The sequence below is a fragment of the Geotrypetes seraphini genome, chromosome 2 (genome assembly GCF_902459505.1).
Source record: "Geotrypetes seraphini chromosome 2, aGeoSer1.1, whole genome shotgun sequence".
Taxonomy (NCBI): Eukaryota; Metazoa; Chordata; class Amphibia; order Gymnophiona; family Dermophiidae; genus Geotrypetes; species Geotrypetes seraphini.
The window spans coordinates 315173476-315197699 of record NC_047085.1 but is presented as its reverse complement, the minus strand read 5'-3'; the positions used below and the strand labels follow the sequence as shown (position 1 = coordinate 315197699).

The 24224-nt window shown below is 44.2% G+C and overlaps 1 protein-coding gene across 3 annotated transcripts in view; it reads right to left on the bottom strand.

The window, feature by feature from the left end:
• The window catches only part of ZNRF2 (zinc and ring finger 2), a 129910-nt gene that overhangs the window by 4085 nt on the left and 101601 nt on the right, over nucleotides 1–24224 (bottom strand). The window contains exons 4-7 of one of the 3 annotated variants that reach the window (XR_004538020.1): nucleotides 12109–12194; nucleotides 7606–7877; nucleotides 4384–4493; nucleotides 4119–4252 (exon numbers count right to left, since the gene is read on the bottom strand). Coding sequence is in view for 1 of the 3 variants with exons in the window: in XM_033930053.1 (XP_033785944.1) it covers nucleotides 12137–12194 (58 nt within the window). In the remaining 2 variants the exon portion in view is untranslated. The remainder of the gene's footprint in view (nucleotides 1–4118; nucleotides 4253–4383; nucleotides 4494–7605; nucleotides 7878–12108; nucleotides 12195–24224) is intronic. The other 2 variants (XR_004538021.1, XM_033930053.1) reach the window with 2 other exon arrangements.

Here is a 24224-nt window from a genome sequence, read left to right as displayed (position 1 = left end):
GAGTGCACATAATGTGAATGAATAGAGGTGGGACCTATAACATCAGTGTGCATAAGCAGATTGTGTGCTTATCAGAATTGCAAATATCCAGAGTTTGCGTCCATTGACTTTAATGTAAAAAAAAAAAAAAGGGGTGGTAGGCTGCAGATAACCAAAGCGTGCGCATAACCTACGTGCACTTAGGTGGAGTCGACTGTACACCACATCTAGCGTACTCCCTCTATCCAATTCTCTGGTCACCAAGTCAAAGAAATTGATCAGATTTGTCTGACAAGACCTATCTCTAGTGAATTCATGTTGCCTCTGGTCCTGTAATCCACAGGATTCCAGAAATTTCACCATTCTCTGTTTTAAAAGTGTTTTCATTAATTTGCTTTCCACAGAAGTCACACTTACCAGCCTGTAATTCCCTACTTCTTCCTTACTTCTACTTTTGTGGAGAGGGACCATATCCGCCCTTCTCCGGTACCACTCCCAACTCTAGACTCATTGTCAGTGGTGCCACCAAAACTTCCCTAAGTTCCTTCAGCACCCTCGGATGTACACCATCTGGCCCCATCGTTTTGTCTACATCAGTCAGTGGTTCTCAACCCTGTCCTAGGGCCCCCCCCCCCCCAGCCAATCAGGTTTTCAAGATATCCCTAATGAATATGCATGAGAGAGATTTGCATATAATGGAAGTGACAGGTATTCAAATCTCTCTCATGCATATTCATTAGGGATATCTTGAAAACCCGACTGGCTGGGGGATCCCCTAGGATAGGGTTGAGCACCGCTGGACTACATTTATTTTAGCTAGCTCCTCATGAACGCAACCCTCTGAAATTGATCAGGGTCTACCACTCCTCCATCTCCTATCTCCTAATCTGTAGCTCTGCACCTGGTTAAGGTGTTTTCTCCACAAACCTTTTGAGTCATTATTATTCTGTAGTATCTATCCTCAAGGATTACTAGAAAACAGACTAACTCCCCAGTTGAGTGAGATTCCACTTTCCACTATCCTGTTCTGGCACCATTTTCCCTTGCAGGCTATTAGTAAAGACCAGAGGGCACACAATCAAGCAAGCATTTTGTTTTTGGAATGGTAATGATTGCCTGTGTCTAATCAGCCCAATATTCCCCCATTATTAAAAAAATCCTAGTTTAAATTAGACAGATCTCACCAGAATCAGCCCAATATTCCCCAATTATTAAAAAAAAAATAAAAATCCTAGTTTAAATTAGAGAGATCTCACCAGAAACTGATCACTGGAGAATGCCAGTGCCAGTCAACTCAGTTTTCCACATCACTTAGTAGTTATGGTACATATCTCTCTATGCCTCTTGGGATTTTATCTGTTCTCTGTCTTTGATATTCATTCTTTCTTTAACTCAATGCCAGATATTCATTTTTAGTGTCTTAACTGGTGCCACACAGTTTCAAATTATTATCTCCCACCTTATTTTTAATTGCAACAATTGCTAGGCACAATTCATTGGTTGAATAATTCTAACAAGGGGGACTATCCCTTCCTACATTGATCGTCTGGTTATACAAAATGTTCTTCAGATCTTAGATGGTCTATGACATCCACTCACAGGAGTAGGAATGGAAGAATATTCTCAAATTGGTTTAAGGTCAAAATTTTAAGACACAGCACAAATATCTGAACCATAAGTGTAGCCGATTTATAAGAGTAAAGTGATAAGTTAAAGTAGCACACAGAATTCAAACAACATTTGTGAAATGATTTTCAAGCTCCTGAGTTATAAATTATAAGCTCTGTTCCTTACTAGAAAATGCCGTGGGCCAGGGAAATATTTGTCCCCACGATCTCTGTCCCCATCCCGCCCCCGTGAACTGTTTGATCCCATCTGCACAAGCTTTGAATAGTTATGATTTTATATTGAAATCATTTTATTAAAGTATAAAAAGAAATATTCTGTACAACTGTACTTTTATAAATCACAAATACAGAAGAAGAATCAACAAAACCCATCTTCCCTCACAATATCCTCTCTACTATCACTAGGAAGGGGCCTAAGGAAGTTCCTGATTGGCCAAAACAAATGGAATTGATGTGACAGAGATGGTCCATTCTGCACCAGAGTCCCTGGGTACGAAGATCATCCAGATAAGCCCCCCAAGCATAGGCCGACGAGTCCGTCGTGAGAACCTACTCCGGGGTAGGAGTGTGAAACAGAAAACCTCTGGAAAGATTGGTAGAGAGCATCCACCAACGGAGAGATTGTTTCAATAAAGGAGTCACGACAATGTGTCGAGACACCGGATTCCGGTTCTGGTTCCACTGGGAAACCAGAGTCCACTGAGGTATGCAGAGGCGAAGTTTGGCAAAAGGAGTGAACTGTGGAAGCCATATGGCCCAACAGGATAATCATGAGACGGGCCGTGACCGAGGACAGGAGAGACACCTTTCGACAAAGATGAATAAGAGTCTCCCGGCGAGGCCAAGGCAAGAAAGAGCGAAGACAAAAAGTGTCCAGCTTCGCCCCGATAAACTCGAGGGACTGGGACTGACACAGCTGGGACTTGGGAAAGTTCACCTCGAAGCCGAGACTCTGAAGGAGGGAAATAGTTTGATTTGTAACCACCAGAACCGTCTGGCGAGACGATGCCTTGATCAACCAGTTGTCGAGGTAGGGGAATACCTGAAGCCCCTGTAGACGCAGGGCCACGGCAATCACTACCAGGCATTTCGTGAAGACTCTCGGGGAAGCAGCAAGGCCGAAGGGGAGAACACAATACTGGAGGTGGAAATTCCCCACCCAGAATCTCAGATACCGGCGAGTAGCCGGATGAATCAGGATGTGCGTATAGGCCTCCTTGAGGTCCAACGAGACAGCCAGTCCCCCTTGTCCATCAGGGGATACAACGTAGGAAGGATGAGCATCCTGAACTTTTCTTTGCCCAGAAACTTGTTCAGAGCCCGGAGGTCCAGTACTGGCCGCAGGTCTCCCGTCTTCTTGGGGACCAGAAAATACTGGGAATAAAACCCTGTATTCAACTGCTCCGGAGGAACCTCCCCGACTGCCCGGAGGCAGAGGAGGGCCTGAGCCTCCCGCAGAAGAAAGGGAAGTTGTGCCCTGGAAGAAGGAAACTCTCTTGGCGGAAGGTCCGGGGGTACCCCTCCCAGACAATGGAAAGAACCCACAGGTCTGTGGTAAGCTTCTCTGAGGATAGAAATGATGGAGACGGCCCCCGATTGGAAGGGAAGGAGGGGGAAGACTCCAGGAGGAAGGGAGCCGGCAGGCTCAGCAGGAATTGTCAAAAAGACGGTCCAGGCTTCGCCGGAGCAGGAAGCTGGACCTTAGAAGGACACTGCTGCTTCTTCTGGGGCCGCCACGGGGGCAGGCGAGAGAACGCAGGCGTAGATTTCTGAGGGTATCGCCGAAGTGGAATTTTGTACAGTTGAGCCAGAGGAGTCTTTGGTTTGAGGCTCACTAGGGTAGCGAAGGACCGCTCATGCTCCGAAAAGCATTTAGTGGCAGCCTCGATGGAGTCAATGTTTTCTTAGGGACTTAGATTTGTCTGTTTTGATTAGATTATAAGCTCTATTGAACAGGGATTCTCTTACATGTTTAATGTACCTTGCTGCTTATGTCTGGCAGAACTTTTAGAAATTAGTAGTAGTAGTAGATTAGTTTAGTACCTGTAGTGGGATAAATTCTTTTTAATTTGAAAACTTTATTAACTTTTAATAATGATAAAGAACAATAGGTAAACAAAAGTCCAAAGTGACTTACGAGCTATGTTCCCTCTAAGGTACGGTCGCTCATTTTTCGCATGTATTCAGTCGCTCATATTTTTTGCAAGTGTTGCTCGCATTTACACTGCTGCTCACTTCCAGCAGCCAGAAGTCAAGGAAGGAAACTGCAGATCCATATGAAATACATCTGTGAAGGCAAGAAGAAGAAACAAAACGCAGTACCACTCTGCTTAGGCAAGGTGTGTTGGCTGTGCTAATCCCCTGTCCTGTCTTGATTCCACTCCTTTTCCAGGGCAGAGGACCAGCACAGCCAACAGTGCATGCTGAGCAGAGCGATCCTGCATGTGTTTCTGCTCCACCAAGTAATTTCACGGATGATATGTTTCATGTGTATCTGCATGTATTCCTTACCTTTTGGGTTAGTTCAATTTTCTTTTCCTCCGGGAGTTTGAAGCAACAGAAGTTGCTGATTTGACCGGTAGAAGTTCTGCCTTAAAATCCCGATCCAAGCATGCTTTCAGTGTCCAGGAGAGGTATCCTGTTCTCTGAGAAAATGAGATAATGCAGTCAGGTGATAGAAATCATTATAAACATTCTGTAGAGGAATTAGGAAAATAACTTACAACAACCAGATAGCAGTTGATTAAAAAAAAATGTGTAAAGAGTGACTTCCTACCAGACATAGGCTCGCAGTTCCTCAGTTCTTCGTTCTCCGTGGAGTGAAGTGCGTTTCTCTAGTACCTGGACTTCAGTAAAGCTTTTGACAGTGTCTCACACCGCAGGCTGCTAAGCAAGATGGAATCGATGGGGTTAGGAGAGACACTAACTGCATGGGTCAATGACTGGCTGAGTGGCAGACTTCAGAGGGTGGTGGTTAATGGTACCCTCTCTAAAACATCGGAGGTGACCAGTGGAGTGCCGCAGGGCTCGGTCCTGGGTCCACTCCTTTTCAACATATTCATAGGGGATCTGACTCAAGGGCTTCAAGGTAAAATAACACTATTCGCCGATGATGCCAAACTATGTAATATAGTAAGTGAATGCAGTTTACAGAATTATATGGCGCAGGACCTGCTTACATTGGAAAGTTGGTCCTCAACCTGGCAGCTAGGCTTCAATGCTAAGAAATGTAAGGTCATGCACCTCGGAAGCGGAAATCCATGCAGGACATACTTCTTGAACGGAGAAACTTTAACTAGGACTTCAGCAGAACGAGATTTAGGAGTAATCATCAGTGCAGACATGAAAACTGCCAATCAAGTGGAGAAGGCTTCATCTAAGGCAAGGCAGATATTGGGTTGTATCAATAGAAGTTTCGTCAGCCGAAAGCCTGAAGTCATAATGCCGTTGTACAGGGCCATGGTGAGACCTCATCTGGAGTACTGTGTGCAATTCTGGAGGCCATATTACAGTAAAGATGTGCGCAGAATTGAATCGGTTCAACGGACGGCCACCAGGATGATCTCGGGGCTCAAGGGTCTCTCGTACGAAGAGAGACTGAACAAATTGCAGCTCTACACTCTTGAGGAACGTAGGGAGAGGGGAGACATGATCGAAACATTTAAGTACCTCACGGGACGTGTCGAAGTGGAAGATGATATTTTCTTTCTCAAGGGACCCTCGGCCACAAGAGGGCACCCGCTCAAACTCAGGGGCGGAAAATTTCATGGCGACACCAGAAAGTATTTCTTCACAGAGAGAGTGGTTGATCATTGGAACAAGCTTCCAGTGCAGGTGATCGAGGCAGACAGCGTGCCAGACTTTAAGAATAAATGGGATACCCATGTGGGATCCCTGCGAGGGTCAAGATAAGGAAATTGGGTCATTAGGGCATAGACAGGGGGTGGGTAAGCAGAGTGGGCAGACTTGATGGGCTGTAGCCCTTTTCTGCCATCATCTTCTATGTTTCTATGTTTCTATGTATGGCCAATTCATCCTACAGGTTAATTGAAAATCTTTTATTTTCAGTTTGTGTGACTGAACTTGTTAGTTTTTGGGATATGAATATCCGACGTGATTGTAGTCCAATTTATAACACTCCTAGGGTCAGCTACAGGACAAAGTACTTTATAGGACTCTTAGGGGAACTCTGCTTTAGTTCAGACTCCCCAAAGTGAATTGCCAGTTATCAGTGTGACAAGACCTCCCAAACCTGTTAAGAGGACCCTATAGCCAAACTTTCATGAAGCCTATAATGAATATGCATAAGATGCTTGAATGCATCCAGCTTTAGCCACAACAAATACGCTATATGGCAGGATTTCTGAAAATATATCCTGGTGACTTCAGACTGTGGCTTTCTAGCTCTCATGCAATATCTATTGTAGCTAACTTCTCATGGTGTTTGATGTATTCTGAGTTTGACTGGCTACAGGGTCACCACAACAGGTTTGGGAAATCCTGTCATATTAGTAGTAGGTGAATATAACTATTTTAGGAGTGACTCAAAGAAGGCTTAGACCCTTGGCTAGCCCCCCTCCCCCAACCCCCCAAAAAAGAAAGCCCAAATAGTTTTGTCTCTTAATCTTATATGAAGAATGATGTTTTAATAACTCAGAATAACTATTACTGGAATATTTTTCACATAGAAACATGATAGCATATAAAGGCCAACCATCCAGTCTACCCATCCGCAGCATCCACTGTCTCCTTCTCTCCCTAAAAAATCTCACAAGTCTGTCCCATGTTTTCTTGAATTGACACACAATTTTTGTCTCCATCACCTCTACTAGGAAGGAGACTATTCCACACATCTACGACCCTTTTCTGTAATAAAATATTGCCTTAAATTACTCCTGAGCCTATCACCTTTTAACTTCATCCTATGCCCTCTCATACCAGAGCTTCCTTTCAAATGAAAAAGACTCGCCTCATGTGCATTTATGCCACAAAGGTATTTTAATATCAATCATATTTCCCCTCTCCTGCCTTACACCTCCAAAGCACACATATTAAGATCTTTACATCTGTCCCCATATGACTTATGACAAAGCCCACTGACCATTTAGTAGCCTTCCTAGACCGACTCCATCCTGTTTATATCCAGATGTCCAGATTTGTACAAAATATTCTAAACGAGGTCTTACCAGAGTTTTATATAGGAGCAATCAATCAATATCTTCTTTTTTCTATTGGTCATTCATCTTCCTATGCATCCTAGTTATCCTTTTAGCTTTCGCTGTCACCTTTTCAACCTGTTTGGCCACCTTTAGATCATCACATTCCATCACACCTAAGACCTGCTCCTTTTTCATGAACAAAAGTTCTTCAGCCCTTAAACTCTACTGTTCCCTTGTGTTTTTGCAGCCTGAATGCATGACCTTGCATTTCTTAGCATTACATCCTAGCTGACAGATTTCAGACCATTCTTCAACTTCACTAAGTCCTTCCTCATGTTATTCACACCATCATGGGGTGTCTACTCTATTACAGATTTTGGTATTCTATGCCAAAAAAGAAAATATCTTACCCAACAGCCCTTCAGCAATATCGCTAACAAAAATGTTAAAAAAGAACAGGCCTGAAAACCAAACCCTGAGGTACACCACTGGTAACATCCCTTTCCTCAGAGCGATATCCATTGACCACTACCCCATCACCTTCCACTCAACCCGCAGCCTGTCATTTTGGGACCCATACCGAGGACACTCAAGTTTATTTATTAGATGCCTATGTGAATACTGTCAAAGGACTTGCTAAAATCTAAATATACCACATCAAACACTCTCCCTCTATCCAATTCTCTGGTCACCCAATCAAAGACATTAATCAGATTTGTCTGACAAGACTTAACTCTAATGAATACAAGTTGCCTCGGATCTTGGATTCCAGAAACTTCACCTATTCTCTATTTTAAAAGCATGTCCATTAATTTACTTACTACAGAAATCAGACTTACCAGTCTGTAGTTTCCTACTTCTACCCTTCTCCAGTCCTCCAGTGCCACTCCCATCTCTAGAGAAGCATGGAAAATGTCAGCCAGCAGAGCCGCCAGAATTTCTGAGTTCCTTCAGAACCCTCGGATGTACATCATCCGGCCCCATCGCTCTGTCCACCTTTAGTTTAGCTAGTTCCTCACAAACACATTCCTCTAAAAAAATTGATCAGGGTGTGCCACACCTCCAGACCTAGTTGCATTTGTCTTCTGCAGTCCTATTTCTGACGTTTCAACTGTGAACAAAGAACAGATTTGTTAAGTAATTCAGCCTTATCAGCTTCTGTATATTTCTCCCCTTCACCTTTGAGTCTCAATGTCAATTTTACATTTTCCCCATCACTAATATATCTAAAAAAATGTTGTGCCCCCTATTTACCATGTCGGCTATTTTCTTCCATTTGCATCTTTGCTTTTCTGACTACCTCACCAGCCTCTCAATTTTTCCAGATATTTTTGCCATCTTTCTCTTTCTGCAATCTTTTGTAGTTTATGAAAGCTAACTTCTTTTTCCTTACTTACTACTTTTGAGAACCAAAGAGGCCTTCTTTTCCTCACTTTCCTTACAAAATGGCTGTTGCCCTCAGAATAGCTTTCAGATTTTTTTGCTGCTTTCCTACTTCTTCCAGATGGTCCCATTCAATTTCTTGACATAATCCTCCAACTGAGCAAAGTTAGTTTTTTAAAGCCTAAAAACTTTACTGTCAAATGAGCCCTCTCTACACTTATCTTAATATTAAACCACATTATAAAACTCATCCACCTTAACGTGCTAGGTACAAAACTGTTCTCAAGAATGAGCTCAAACTATCGTTATATACGTATGTAGTATAAATAACTAATGTAAGCTATTCAAAACCATAAGAGGAGGAAAAAAGCCTCAGAACCCAACCCTTGCCATCCAGAAATTTGGCTAAAGGTATAAAGGGTAGCGAACCTCACTGGCCTAAAAACAAAAAAACCCCACCTCTGTGTGGTGCAATATATCACAATAAGGTAAGAACAAAATTACTTATCTTGCACGGAAGGTCAGCACACATGCATGGAGATACAGTTTTTGTATTCCCAGACAGGATTGATCGGCAACATTTACACCCTGAGGCAGCATAAAATTGTGAAACACTGACCACACTTTGTGTGCTCAACTTCCGTGCAAGATAAGTAGTTTTGTTTTTACCTTGTTGTGATACGTATATTGCACCGCTTTTTCATAAACAGAGGTGGTTTTTTTTACGCCAGTGAAGTTCGCTACCCTTTATACCTTTAGCCAAATCTCTAGATGGCAAAGGTTGGATTCTGAGGCTTTTTCTTCCTCATGTTTTTGAATAGCTTGCATTTGTTATTTATACTCCACACCTATATACTGATAGTTTGAGCTCATTCTTGAGAACATTTTTGTACCTAGCCTGTTAAGGTTGATGAGTTTTATATTGTTCTATTGTTGAATTCCACTGCACTTGGTTTTGTTTGGGTTTCATATTAAACTACACCATAAGGTGATCACTGGATGCCAGATCACCCATTATAACATCAAACATTTTCCTGGTTAATAAGCACTAAGACGCGGATGCACTAAAGTCACTGTGCATCCAATGATCATTGCTAAACCGGTTGAACCAGTTAGCATTGATAACTTTACTGACCGATGTAGTCAATGGCTCACTGATGCTTTTCCATGCGTCCATTGCAGCCTCTTACTCTGCTATGCAAATGAAGTCATTAGTATTAAAATGAAGTCATTAATATTAAAATCAGCCCTCCAATCGAGGCCCTAACATTGCTTTGCAATGCACAAAAAATAGCAATTAGTTCTACTGACCCAAAAAACATGACAGGTCTGCCATATTGCCACAAGGGGGGGGGGGAGAAACAGGAGGGATGCCCACTCCCTCCTGCCTCAGAAACCCAGACCCCCCACATTTCCAAACCCCCTAAACTCCCAACCACCCCCAGTGAAGATTGTGACCACCCAAAACCCTCCCTCCCCTGTGAAGATCAGCAGCAGGAGGGATGCCCACTTCTCACCCGCCTTGTCCTCAAGACCAACTCCATACCCCTGTCTATCCAAAATCTGAGACCCCCTCACAACCCCAGGCTCCCCCTGACACCAAGGCCCCTCCCACCAACAAGTCCCCAAGAGAGTAGCCTAGGGGAGTCATGTCAGAACCTCCTCCCCAGCAGATCAAGCACACCCCTCCCAATTCCCCCCCATATACCTTGTTGTAGAAATCTGACAAAAGGATGCCCACTCCCTCCAGCCAGTAGACCCACCTCTTCAAAATGGTAGCCCTTCCTCTTCCTGGTGCATTGCATCCTGGGATGCACTGAGGAGGAGCCTAAGACTATCTTGAGAAAATCAGACTCACCAATTCAACGACCAACACTCCCCACGCCCCTGACGAGACCAGACATACTTCTGAGGCCTCTTAAAGCAGTAGTGGCGGCAGCAGCAGACAGTCAGCAGCAGCATCACTCTGAATGGGCTGTTCTGCAGGCTGCCCTGCCGTGGTCTTCCCTCTGCTGCATCACTGATGATGTGGCAGAAGGAAACTCTAGAGGGGTAGGCTGCAGAGCGTGTTCAGAGCGCTGCCATTTCCTTTTGCTGCTCTCCCTGCCGGTCAATCAGCTGAGTCAGCAGCACTCAGGGAGACCTGCGGCTCAATTGATAAGAACAGGGAGAGTAGCTTTGACAGAAGGGAGGAGATGTGCTTAGCAATTGCTCTTCTGAGCAGAACACCAGGCACAGGTCCTTCTGCTCTTTACTGAAAATGGCGTACATATAATTTGCATGCTATTATGCTGAGAATCGTCCATAAAATAAAATTGCTCCCACTACATCGACTCAACTCACTGGATTTTACTACGAGTTTTGCGAATCCGGCCCTTAAGAATGCCATTTTGATATGATGTCTAAGTCCAAATTTAGATGTTTTCTATAGCACATCCAAATATCAAGTAGAGAAAATGTCCATTTTCAAAACTGCAAAACATCTGTCTTGTTTTTCAAAAATGACCATTTCTAAATGTGTTTGCCCTTAATGCATCTTTCTGACCACTTTGAAAAAACATCCAAACGCAAAACATATAGAGGTAGGAGGGACCAGCATTTTCAGTAGACTGGCTACACAGATATCCTAGCTGAGCAGTGGGGAACCTTAGTTGGCACTGCTGTGAACTTCACATAAAAGATTCCAGATACACCTCACTATAATCCCCTTATGGCAAGCCCACCAAACCCCACCCAAACCTGTCTACCACCCAAATAACTCTTATGCCTGCAGGTGGCACCTATTTCAGCACAGAAGGGTTTTGGAGGGCACACACTTTTCCATCATGACACATGAGAACAGTAGAAAATCCCATGCCCTATTTACGTTCCCTTCAGCTAAGGGCTGTAAAAGTAAGAAACATTATGGGCACTGTTTTTCTTATCAAGCAGCTTATTTCAACAAAGATTTTCGCCCATTATTGACCAAATCAACATCTTATAAACATTACAGAAAACTATTGAAGACTTTTCTTTTTTTTGAAATTTTTGGCTAGTTAAATCTTTGTATATTGCATAATCTTTTGTTAACCGCATTGAACTAAGGGTTATGCGGTATAGAAATTTGTTGTTATGTTATGGGATATAGGCCTGGGTCCACTGCATTGACTACAAGGCTACTACAGACACCATTTTGCTGCTCTACTAGGACTGGTCCCAATATCTGCAGCTGTCAGACGTATGTACTGGGGTTTTTTCACATCTTTGGGGGGGGGAGGCAGTCAATGACCATTGGGGGAATGTAGGGAGGGGGGCATGCCTAAATGCCTCCAGTGGTTATCAGGTCAGTTTGGGCACATTTTCAGCATTTATTCATATTTAAAACATGTCTAGATCCAAATGTCTAAATGGTGCCCTGGATGTTTTGTAAAGTGTTTGATTATCGCTGCAAATCATAAATCTTAAGCCCACTCTAATCCCACCCATAAACACACCTCCAACAAACCCCCATGAAATGTAGACGCACTGCTGAGAACCATCTAGAAAGTAGGTTTTGAAAATGGCAATCTAGACATTTTGGTGATCCAAGTGCCACTTTATAACATCTTTTGGAAATTTTTCTTTTTTGAATACGAGTCCCATAGCTAATCAGTGTTTCCCAAGTCACTCCTGGAGTGCCCCCTTGCCTGTCAAGTTTTCAAGATATCTACAATGAATTTGCATGAAAGATTTGCATACATTGCCTCCATTATATGCAAATCAATCTTATGCATATGCATTGAGGATATTCTGAAAACCTGACTGGCAAGGGGGACTCCAGGACTTACTTGGAAATCGCTGGTTTACAAAACATCCAAGAGTGCATAACAATTTTTTCTTGCTTGTTTCTAACTACACTACTCAAAAGGGGGTGTGAACATTGTTTACTCCTACAACATGCTTACTTTAAAGTTGTCAATCAATTCATTCTCTAAAATTACCTATGAAAAGGGGGGCCACCAGCTGTCCTTAATCTGAAGGATGTTCAGGGCAGGATCTGTTTACTTCAAACCATTCATCTATGCACCTGAGAACAAACACAAAATAAGCCACTAAGAACAAGCAAAGCATTTTTCCTTTCTTTTCTTTTTTTATTTTAAGGCTACCTCTCATCCAGGAACCCTTTATGTAAAAAGGGTGAGGAAGGTGAAATTTGTTCTTAGCTGATAAAATTTTCTTTCCATGATTCCTGCTAGACCAGTCACCCTACCAGCAAACAGACAAGAGAACCATAGTTTTCCAGTGACATCACCAGCAAAAGGCATGGTGCAGCCTGGAATTTGTTAATATGTTAACATCAAAGCTAAAATAATATACCCTATATTCCACAGAATCCCTGTAAAAACAGAACCCTCTACAATAAATACTGAAGACTGTTTTTAATAAGCTGAATATAAGGCAGATCCTAAGAGGTACCCCTCTCCCCCCAAAAAAAACTCGCAGTCTTCTCAGCAGGACCTGGTGAGCTAGCAGGAATCAAAGAAAATAAATTAACAGGCAAGAATAAGATTCACCTTATCCTCCTAGCCCAGTCCACACTGACAGATGTGCCACAGCTTTATTCTTCACTGATATCAGATCTGTAAAGTACATTATAAATAGAGTACAAAGGTGGCCCAGTTGCTACCTATGGGTCCACAGCTCAGGCCTCTGCCCAAGAGGTTTTGCGAGACTTTATAGAATGTGCCACCACCCTCTGGTTCAGAAGGTATACCAGCTCAATTGGACAACTTCAGCAGATTGTACAAGGGTGATGCAGTGTTGAACAAACAGGCAGTCAGACTTTTGAAAGGAATTAATGACTTCCAGGTAACAAATAAAAATCCTGTTGACATCCAGCTTGTGCTGAATCTTTACTGTCTCATCCTTCCCCTTGAAAAAAAGCCAGCAGATATGAATTGGTTGAGGTGGAAGATAGACACCACCCTTGGGCAAGAAGTACACCACATATACAGGAAGAGACAGTCTGCTCTGAAAGGCAATAAGGATCTGCAACACAGGCTCACCTGGCTGAGCATATAGTCACCAGATAGACCTACTTCAAGGTTAAGTTCGTCCCCATCATACACCATGACTCACAGGAAGGCTCTGCTAACACTTTTACCAGATTAAAATCCCTTTGCATAGGTCAGAAGTTGAATATGCCTGACCCGCTGCCAAAAAAAAAAAAAAAAAAAAGATCCCTATACACCAACACCCTTAAACAAACAAATTAAGACTGGGCTGCCACATGAACTTGAGTCGAAGGCCAAGCCCCAGTCATGCTTGCCTTATAGAAAGGCTAAAATGGAAGGAATATCTGGCATATGCAAGTGGTGTTGTAGAGCGCAAAGAAGTTTATCCCATTGGCAAACGGACCTGAACACACACTAAACAGAGCACCTGCAAGTCCTTTGGTAAGATAGCAAGAGCAGACACTGAGTAGCTATTACTCTTCAAACAGACCCTCTCAAGGGCCAAGCCACAATTAAGAAGGGATTCAGATTCTCTATGAGAATCAGAAATACAAGACCTATACCTTGTGGCAACTGCAGCAGAAACCCTGATGGTAACCAAACTATATTGGCCAGTGTGGAGTTACCAGGATGACTAGAAATAGATGCTCGACTACACTTCTCCCTCCGTATTTGCGGTGGATGCGAGCTGCCAATAGGCGCAAATATGGAAAACACACGAATAACTTTTTTATGTGTTATTCGCAGTTTTGAGAAAGCGCCATCGTTTTTACTTTTGAAACCGCGAATAACTTTTCAACTGTTATTTGCGGTTTTTGAATTAAGCAGCCAATCAGCAACTTCTGGGCAGCCAACCAGCGATTTCAGGGCAGCCAACCAGCGATTTTATGCATGCTGGGAAGAAGCCTTTCTCTCTAGGGATGCTGGGAAGCAGCGTTTTTCTCAGTGCACATTGGGAAACATGGAAGCAGCGAATTTGTGGGAGGAAGCAGCAATTTTCAGAGTTACAGTACAGTAATGGTAAGTGATAAACTTTATCAGTACTGTACAGAACAGTAAAAGGAAAAAACTTTAGTGATGATGTTTTTTTGGGGGGGCGGAGTCAGCGGCCGAAAAATCGCAAATAAGCAAAACCGCAGGTAAAGAATGAAGACACAACATACTCTTGACAGGGCAGGGCTTCCGAATATCATCCCTATCTATTGGAAAAGATATTATCAAGGTAAAAACCTCATCTTTTTCCAGTGCATTAGGTATGGTATGCTGAACACTTGGGACGTACCTAAGCAATCCCTACATCAGGGCGAGTACAGGCACCTGCCCGTAGCACTGAGGACCCAAAAGCCATATCCTCCCATGCTGACCTGCAAATCTCCTCAGGCAGGATTGCTCATGCTTCTGCCCAAGAAAAAGCTACACCTCTCATCAAGTGCACTTTCAATGAAACGGGCAACTGCTTACCACAATCAACCTATGCTGATTAAATGGCTGAATGGATCCATCTGGAAATAGCAGCCTTGGAGGCAGGACTGCTACATCTCAGACCACGAAAAGATGATCTGAGAGTCAGAAATCATTAGTCACCTCAAGAATGCCAGAGGTCTCTCCGGATGTCCAGGACCTTCAATGATTTTGTCTTCCTTCCTACAACATGTGGCATGAAAAGCTGGCAGTCAGACATCCTAGTTAACATGAAAAATAGGCACCACCTTTGTAAAAAAAAAAAAAAAGGGGGACTGTCTGTACAGACACCCCCCACTTCCGCAAACCCGAGGAACGGCTCCCTATACGACAAAGCTTGTAATTCGGAAACTCTTCTGGCAGATGTAATTGCCACTAAAACATCGTTTTGACCATAAGATCATCAGGAACACTGCCCAAAAGTTACAGAAAAAGCACAGTTACTTATCGTAACAGTTGTTATCCAGGGACAGCAGGCAGATATTCTCAACAGTGGGTGACGTCACCGACTGAACCCCGCAGCAGACAGCCTCGCAAGCAGACTTGCTTGAAGATCTTTATAAGAGCTTACGAGTGCTGCACTGCACATGCACGAGTGCCTTCCCACCCGGGTCAGGGTGCGCGTCTCCTGTGAAGTACCTCAGTTCAGATAGCTAGCTAAGAAGCCAACCAGGGGAGGAGGGTGGGTTGTGAGAATATCTGCCTGCTGTCCCTGGATAACAACTGTTACGGTAAGTAACTGTGCTTTATCCCAGGACAAGCAGGCAGCATATTCTCAACAGTGGGTGACCACCAAGCTAAGCATAGTGGGATGGAGGGAGAGTTGGCAAGTTAAGAAAAAAGATTTTATAAAACAGACTGGCCAAAATTGCCATCCCTTCTGGAGAAAGTATCCAGACAGTAATGAGAGGTGAATGTATGAACCGAGGACCAAGTGGCAGCCTTGCAGATTTTCTGAGGAAAGCTACAGACGCCGCCATTGCTCGAACTCTGTGGCCCGTGACTCGACCCTGCAGAGGGAGACCAGCCTGAGCATAGCAGAAAGAGATGCAAGCAGCCATCCAGTTGGATATGGTTCGCTTCGAGACAGGATGCCCCAACTTATTTGGATTGAAGGAGATGAAAAGTTGTGGGGCTGTTCTGTGAGGTTGAGTGCGTTGCAAGTAGAAAGCCAAGGCACGCTTACAGTCCAAAGTATGGCGTGCCACTTCTCCAGGGTAAGAATGAGGTTTTGGAAAAAATACTGGAAGAACAATTGATTGATGTGAAATTCTGAAACAACTTTAGGCAAGATGAGTACGGAGGACCACCTTGTCATGGTGGAAAACTGTGAAAGGTGGATCCGCAACCAAAGCTTGCAACTCACTGAATCTTCGAGCAGGACGTGAGGGCAATCAGGAAAACTACTTTCCAAGTATGATACTTGAGATGAGCCTTATCAATTGGTTCAAATGGAGGCTTCATTAATTGAGCCAGGACAACATTGAGATCCCAGACCACTGGAGGTGGCTTGAGCAGTGGATGAACATTAAAAAGTCCTTTCATGAAGCGGGAAACCACAGGGTGTGCAGACAGAGGTTTCCCATCAAGAGGCTGATGAAAAGCAGCAATCACACTGAGATGGACTCGGATAGATGTAGACTGGAGTCCAGATTGTGATAAGTAAATAATCCAAAACCAAAGCCAAGGATGTAGACATTGGCTCAATTTGGCGAGTAGAACACCAAGTAGAAAATCTAGTCCATTTCTGGCCGTAACACTGCCTACTGAATGGCTTTCTGGAAGCTACCAAAATATCCTGTACAGATTGAGAAAACTGTAGAGAGTCAGTTAGGTTTAAAGGTACCAAGCTGTTAAGTGTAGAGACTGCAGATTGGGATGAAGTAAGGACCCTTGACTCCCGAGTAAGCAGAGAGGGAAAAACTGGTAGAAGCAGAGGCTCCCTGGTGCTGAGTTTAAGTAGAAGGGAGTACCACGGTTGTCTGGGCCACCGAGGAGCTATCAGAATCATGGTGGCATGTTCTGTCTTGAGTTTGACAAGAGTCTTGAGAATCAGAGGGAATGGAGGGAAGGCGTAGAGAAACTGACCCGTCCAGTCCAGGAGGAAAGCATCTTCCTCGAGATGCTAGGGAGAGTAAATCTGGGAGCAGAACTGAGGCAGCTTGTTGTTGAGGGGAGACACAAAGAGGTCTATCTGAGGAGTCCTTCACTGAGCAAACACCTGACGTAGAGTCGAGGAATTGAGTGTCCATTCGTGTGGTTGTTGAAGACGACTCAATTTGTCCGCCAGACAGTTGTGCTGACCTTGAATATAGATAGCTCTGAGAAAGATGTTGTGATGGATTGCCCAATCCCACAGTTTCAGAGCTTCTAGACAAAGGGAGTGAGATCCCGTACCTCCCTGTTTGTTGACATAGTACATGGCGACTTGGTTGTTGGTCCGGACAAGGACTACCTTGTTGTGAAGAATGTGTTGAAAAGCTTTGAGAGCATTGAAAATCGCTCTGAGTTCCAACAGATTGATGTGACAAAGACGGTCCGCGGGAGACCAATGGCCTTGGATACGGAGACCGTCTAGATGAGCTCTCCATGCGTAGGTTAACGAGTCTGTTGTGAGAACCTTCTGGAAAGAATGGAAGAGAGCATCCACCAGTGGAGAGGCTGCCTCAACAAAGGAGTTACTGTAATTTGTTGGGAAAGTGGGTCGGTAGCTTGTTGCCACTGAGATGCCAGGGTCCACTGAGGTATGCGAAGGTGAAGTCTGGCTAAAGGTGTCACGTGAACTGTAGAAGCCATGTGACCGAGTAGCATCATCAACTGTCCGCGGAAACTGAGAGTAGATGGGACATTTGATGGCAAAGGCGAATGAGAGCATCTTGGCGTGGTGGAGGCAGGAACGCTCTGAGCCTGACAGTGTCTAGAATGGCCCCTATGAACTGAAAAAACTGAGAGGGGCTCAACTGAGACTTTGGAAAGTTGACTTCGAACCCCAGACATTGGAGGAACGTAATAGTCTGTTGGGTCGCTGCAATAACCCTAGTTGAGAGAGGGCCTTGATGGGCCAGTCGTCTAGGTATGGAAAAACTTGAAGACCCTGGGTACAGAGGGCTGCAGCCACCACCACCAGACACTTTGTGAAGACTCTGGGAGATGAGGTGAATCCGATGAAGATTCCCCATCTGGAATCGTAGATATTTGCGAGAGGCTGGATGAATCAGGATACGAGTGTAAGCCTCTTTGAGATCCAGAGAGCATAGCCAATCTCCCTGATTCATCAGGGAATATAAAGTTGGTAAAGAAAGCATCCGAAACTTCTCTTTAACTAGAAATTTGTTGAGGGCTCTGAGGTCCAGAATGGGTCGCAAATCCCCCGTCTTCTTTGGGATTAGAAAATAACGGGAATAAAAGCCCATGTCCCGTTGGTTGACGGTAACTTCCTCGACAGTTCGAAGGCGAAGAAGAGCCTGAGCTTCCTGAAGAAGAAGGGGAAGTTGCGACAAATTTGAAGAACATTCTTTTGGAGGGCAATCTGGAAGCACCTGAAGAAAGTGAAGTGAGTATCCCTCCTGAAGGATGGTGACAACCCAGAGATCTGAGGTGATCATCTCCCATGCTCGGAGAGGAGTTTGGTGGCTGCCTCGATGGAGTCGTCAAAGAGTTCATTGCCCAAACACGGGAGATTTGCCAGCCGGTCTTGCAGATTTGGGTCCATGTCAACTATGCTAGGCGACGCATGGCTACCGCAAAGGTGGAGACCCTCGAGGAGAGTTCAAAGGCATCATACGTCGCCTGAAACATATAAAGTCGAATCTGTGACAGCTTATCCAGTAGCCAACGAAATTCCATCCGGCGATGGACAGGCAAATCATTCTGAAAAGAGGGCATGGATTTGATGCCCTGTTTCAGATATGATGTAAAAGTAAAATTGTAGTTCAGAACTCTGTTCGCCATCATAGAATTTTGGTACAGGCGCCTGCCAAACTTGTCCATAGTCCGGCCTTCCCGGCCCGGTGGGACAGCCGCGTAGACCTTGGAAGGATTAGACTTTTTCAAGGAAGACTCCACCACCAAGGATTGGTGGGAGAGCTGAGCCTTTTCAAACCCTTTACAGGGGACCGTTTGGTACCTGGACTCCATCTTGGACGGAATTGCTGGAATAGCGTAAGGAGTTTCCACATTCCGGAAGAAAGTCTGCTGCAAAACCGGATTCAAGGGGAGGCGAAGGGATTCCTTCGGTGGATAAGGAAGCTCCATCTCCCCCAAATATTCCCGGATATACCTGGATCCGGACTGGAGGTCCAGTTGCAGCGCTTTGCCCATGTCCATCACAAACCTGATGAAGGAGGACGGCTTGCCCGCAGAATGCCCCTCAAGGGGCAAAGCCGAGCGGGACTTCGAGGCAGCAGAGAACGAGGAGGAAGCCTCCCTCGAGTACTGCGCCGGCATGTCAGTGTCCACAAGCATGGACGTCGAGGAGGCCCCACTGAGAGAACGAGGGGGAGTCAACGACAGCCTGTGCTTAGAGAGCCTGGAAGGCGAGGACCTGGGGGTCTGAGGAACGGAGACCAGGGGAGCCCGCCTTGGCGAGCCTCGGGAAGAAGAGACTTTCCGACATGGCAGGGAGGTTGGAGTCTTCGACCTCGAAGCCCCTTGGTGCAGAGACCAAGACGGCATGGGAGAGCGATGAAGACGAGGGTCAGACAGTACTAGGTCCGAGGACCTTATGGACCCCGTAGTGCGTGGACAAGGCGACCTACCCCGCCTCAGAGGAGAATGTCTAGGTTGTTTGGCGGACCGCTGCCTCGAGGAAGAAGTACGTTTAAGCCGGTGCTTCGACCGAGGTTGGGCGGCAGGAGAAGTCCGCCTTGAGGGAGTAGGCGAGGAGTCACTCAAGAACAAGCATTGAGACTGACGCACCTTGCCTCGAGAGCCCTCGGCGCGACACTCAGGCTGTTAAATGAGCGAGGTCGAGGCCGGGGCAAGCTGAGCCAAAGCAGAGGAGATCTGCAAGGTTAAGATAGCCTTAAGCATATACTCTAACATCGGCACCAAGACCAAAGGATTTGGATGAACTGGTGCAGCAGTGCGCTCCAATAAGGACGACCTCGATGTAGAGTATTCCCGTAATGTGGAGGCACGCTTAGAAAGAGGTCTCGCCGAGGCTGGCAGGACTACACTCACTACCTGTTTGGCCAGAGACTCTGAGGACGGCTTCTTCGGTAGCTGAGCTGAACCTAAAGGAGGAAGAGGAGACTTACCCGAGGCCGAGGTCTTCGAAGCCGGAGCTGCCGAGGCCTTCGAAGTCGAGGGAGACTTGCTCGGGACCGTGGTCTTCGAGGCCGACGTCGAGACCAAGGCCGAGGTAGAGGCTGAGACCGGGGTCGAGGATTTCTCCGCTAGTGGGTCCATGTTGAAGAATTCCACAATCTTGGCCTGCCATCGACGAAGAGCCCGAGGCTGAAGGGTGGCACGAGGGCAAGAGTCCGTGATGCAGGTCTGTGATGGAGATCATCCGACCGCACTGCGTGCACTTCTTGAACCCGGTAAGAGGCCAAGACATAAGGCAGGAAGGAATGCCACGGCCACTGTGAGGCCGGGCGGCCAAGGAAAAAACCGGGGTCCCCCAGTCGCGAACGAAGAAGGAAATCAAAATGGTTTTTTGGGGGGGAGGGTTTCATTTAGGAAAATAAGGCGCGGGGCACAGCGACTTCCGAAGAAAAACAATAAAAGAAACCGCGGTGCAAGAAAGGCACTTAGTCGCAGAGAAGAGAGACAGGGCTTTCTGGCTTCCGCGGAAAACTAAGAACCGAGGACCACGTTGAGGAGACGCGCCCTCTAGCTGAGCAGGAAGGCACACGCATGCATGGTGCAGCACTAGCAAACTTTAAGATCTTCAATCAAATTTGCTTGAAAAGCTGTCCGTGAAGGGGCTCCGTGGATGACGTCACCCACATGTAGAGAATATGCTGCCTGCTTGTCTTGGGATAATAAGGAGTTTCCATATTCCTGAAAAAAGTTTGCTTTAAACCTCAAGGTCTCCTTGGGTGGATGAGGCAACTCTATATCGGCCAAGTATTCAGGAGAGTACTTGGAATCCGAGTAGAGATCCAGCTGAAGAGCTTTTCCCATGTCAAAAACAAACTTGGCAAAAGAGGCAGACTTCGAGGTCGAGGCATCTTCAGGAGAAGTTGTGCGAGACTTAGGAACCACCGAATAGGAAGGAGAATCCTCTCTGGAATACTGAGAAGGAGGCTCAGAGTCCAGGCGCACAATGATTGAAGAAGCTCCACTACTCGCGACAGGAGGAGTTAGAAAGTGCTTGCACTTCAAAACCCTCGAGGGTGAAGTTCTCGGGGTTCGAGGAACAGAGTGGGTCAAGGCAGGAGGAGAAGACTCCCTCGGAGGCGGTCTCGATGGAGTAGTCTTCGACCTCGATGGACTGCGAGGAGAAGTAGCTGATGTAATAGCCTTGCGAGACTTATGTTTAAGTTTAGTAAAAGCCTCGATAGCCTTTGATATACGAGGCATGGAAGACTCCGTATCCATAGGAGAAGAGGGTTTCTGCTGAAGAAGGGACTCTTGACTGAGTTTAGAAGTGAGATGCCTCGAATGCCTTGAGCGATGCCTCGATCGAGGTTGAGGAGACTATTTAAAGGGACTCTCTGCGGCGCACGCCAATCCTTCCAGCACTTTTGCACCTACCTGCACTTTACTTATATGAAGCTGTTATTTTGTATATGTTTTAGTCTTTTTATTTTAAAGTTTAGAGGTTTTTAACCAGGCTTACTGTTTCAATTTCAGTTCTTTCTGCTACTGTGCCTCTGCCGCCGCTTTGCGGCGGCCCGCCGGACTCCTCCCCCTCCAGGTCAGCGCATGCACTATTTAAAGGGACTCTCTGCGGTGCGCGCCGAAGGAGCGCACATAAGGAGCAGGTCCTGCTCCTTAGTTCGCTCCTTCGTGCGCACTCTGAGAGCGCCTTTACTAATACCATTTCTCTTACACTTTTTACTATATTCATTTACTTCAATATATTTCTATTTTCTACTTTCTACATACTCAACAACTCCTTTTTTGTTCTCAAGATGTCTACTATAGACAATAATATCCCCGTTTATTGGGGCAACAGACCCTCTAAGCCCATTTCTCTTAAGACAAATGCATCTTCCCCACATTCTTTCATAACAATACCACTTTCAGCTCTACACTCCAACAATTCCTTAACAACACTCTCGCAGGTTCCTAAAATACACTCTCTTCCCATTAATCATTCTTTAAAAATTGGTCTTATTAACTCCAGATCAATACGTAATAAACATCATTTATTGAAGGACATTATACTCTCACATAAATTACATATTCTATGCATCACGGAAACCTGGCTTACTTCTGGGGACGAAGCTTTCCTTTCCTATTGTTGTCCTCCAAATTTTGACTACCATTGGAACCATAGGCAGAACCGTAAGGGAGGCGGAGTTGCCATTATCTTTCAAAACAACTTAGTGAAGATTTGCGAACAATCAACGAACAACACTACGACTGAATTCTTACATGTACAAATTAAACAAACCCCAAAAACTGACCTTCTATTAATCTATAATCCACCCCCCATAGATAATACCAAACTTAGTTCGTTACAAAATCTTATATTTGATTTCTGTTCGGATACGATTTGCCCAATTATACTAGGAGACTTTAACATTCATTTTGACAACCCGATCAATTCGTACTCAGCCGAAATGATTAATTTCGCTAAGACATTAGATTTGGAACCTCTTATTAACGAATCTACACATTCGTCGAAGCATACTCTGGATATGATTCTCACAACCAAACTTCAGTCTATAACTCATTCACTATCCCAAATTATACCAGTACCATGGTCTGATCACTATTTAATTGTATTCGATTCTTGCATTTCTCATCCTGTAGAAACAATCTCTCCCTCTGCGTCCTTAAAAAAATGTACGTTTAGAGATTATTCCAAATTGGAAATCTCTAAAATTTCTACTTTCTTTAGCCCTTCGATTCTTATACCTAACTTTGACTGTATAGACGATCAATTATCCTTCTGGAACTCTTCTTTAGAATCTTGTTTAAATGCAACAGCTCCTTTAACCTCCATAACTATCTCTTTCCGTAAAATACGCAATCCATGGTACTCAAAGGAATTATCACTAATCAAAACTCAATTACGATCTCTAGAAAGAAAATGGCGCGCATCAAAATCCCCTGTTAATTTACAACGGTTTAAAGAACATGCACATTTCTACAAAAATAAAATTAATCAAACAAAAAAAACTTACTATTCTAACAAAATCTATAAAGCTAAAAACAGCTCTGAACTATTTTCAATTCTTAAATCTATTACGCCAGAATCAAAAATCAATAATAGCTCATTTGAATCTACTCCCAAAGCACAAGATTTGGCCAATTACTTTTGTGATAAAATTGAGAAATTACAAAAAACCTTTTCTCTTCAAATATCTGAAGAATTTTCTCTCTCTTCAGATTCATCTGTTGTACCAACATCTAAATGTTCCAATTTTAATCTTCCATCACTTAAGGAAATAGAATGCATCTTTCAGCGAATTAAATTAAAAAACTCTCGTTTTGAACTTATCCCGCCTTTCTATTTGAATAAATTTTTTTCCTGCTTTGGTTCTTTTATCCACTCACTTATCAAGAATAGTCTTTTAACAGCAACTGTTCCTACTGACTGGAAAAAAGCAATAGTCACTCCAATTCTGAAAAAATTCAATGCCAATCGAAGTGATGTAGCTAATTATCGACCAATTTCCAACTTACCGTTCTTAGCAAAAGTGATTGAAAAATTGGTCTTTGAACAACTATCAGATTTTATTGAAACCTCCAATGCATTACATCCCAACCAAACCGGTTTCAGGAAACACCATAACACTGAATACTCAATGCTAGGTCTTATCAATAATATTCATTATTTTCTTGATCACCATAAATCGGTTGCCTTATTCTCCTTGGATCTTTCTGCAGCCTTTGACACTATAGATCACACTCTGTTACTTTTCCGTCTGGAATCCTTTGGTATTAGTGGACAAATCTTAAACTGGTTTAAATCTTTTCTCTCTGATCGCTCATCTACTGTTGTCACTAACAACGTTCACTCTGCTCCTTATACTACATCTTTTGGAATACCCCAAGGTTCTATTCTATCACCTCTCCTATTTAATATCTTTCTCTCCCCATTACTCACCATCTGCCAATCTTTAGGTTTCACTCCATTCTCATATGCAGATGATATCCAACTCCTTCACCCATTTGACCCAGAAAAGGACGATGAATTTACTGAAATAAACACTAAACTAGAAAAAATCAAAATCTGGCTTAGCTCCAATAAGCTTTCTCTGAACATACAGAAAACACAATCAATGATTTTTACCTGGAGAAAAGACATCGTTCCAATATCCTCATTTTTACTTGATAATTCTCCACTTGCATCAGTAACATCATTAAAAATTTTGGGTGTAACTATTGACTCTGACTTAAACTTCCATAACCACATTAATCAAATTGTCAAATCTTGTTTCTATAAACTCCGACTTATACGCTCTATTTCCTCTTTTTTAGAACCCAAATCTATTAATATACTTATCCATTCTATGATA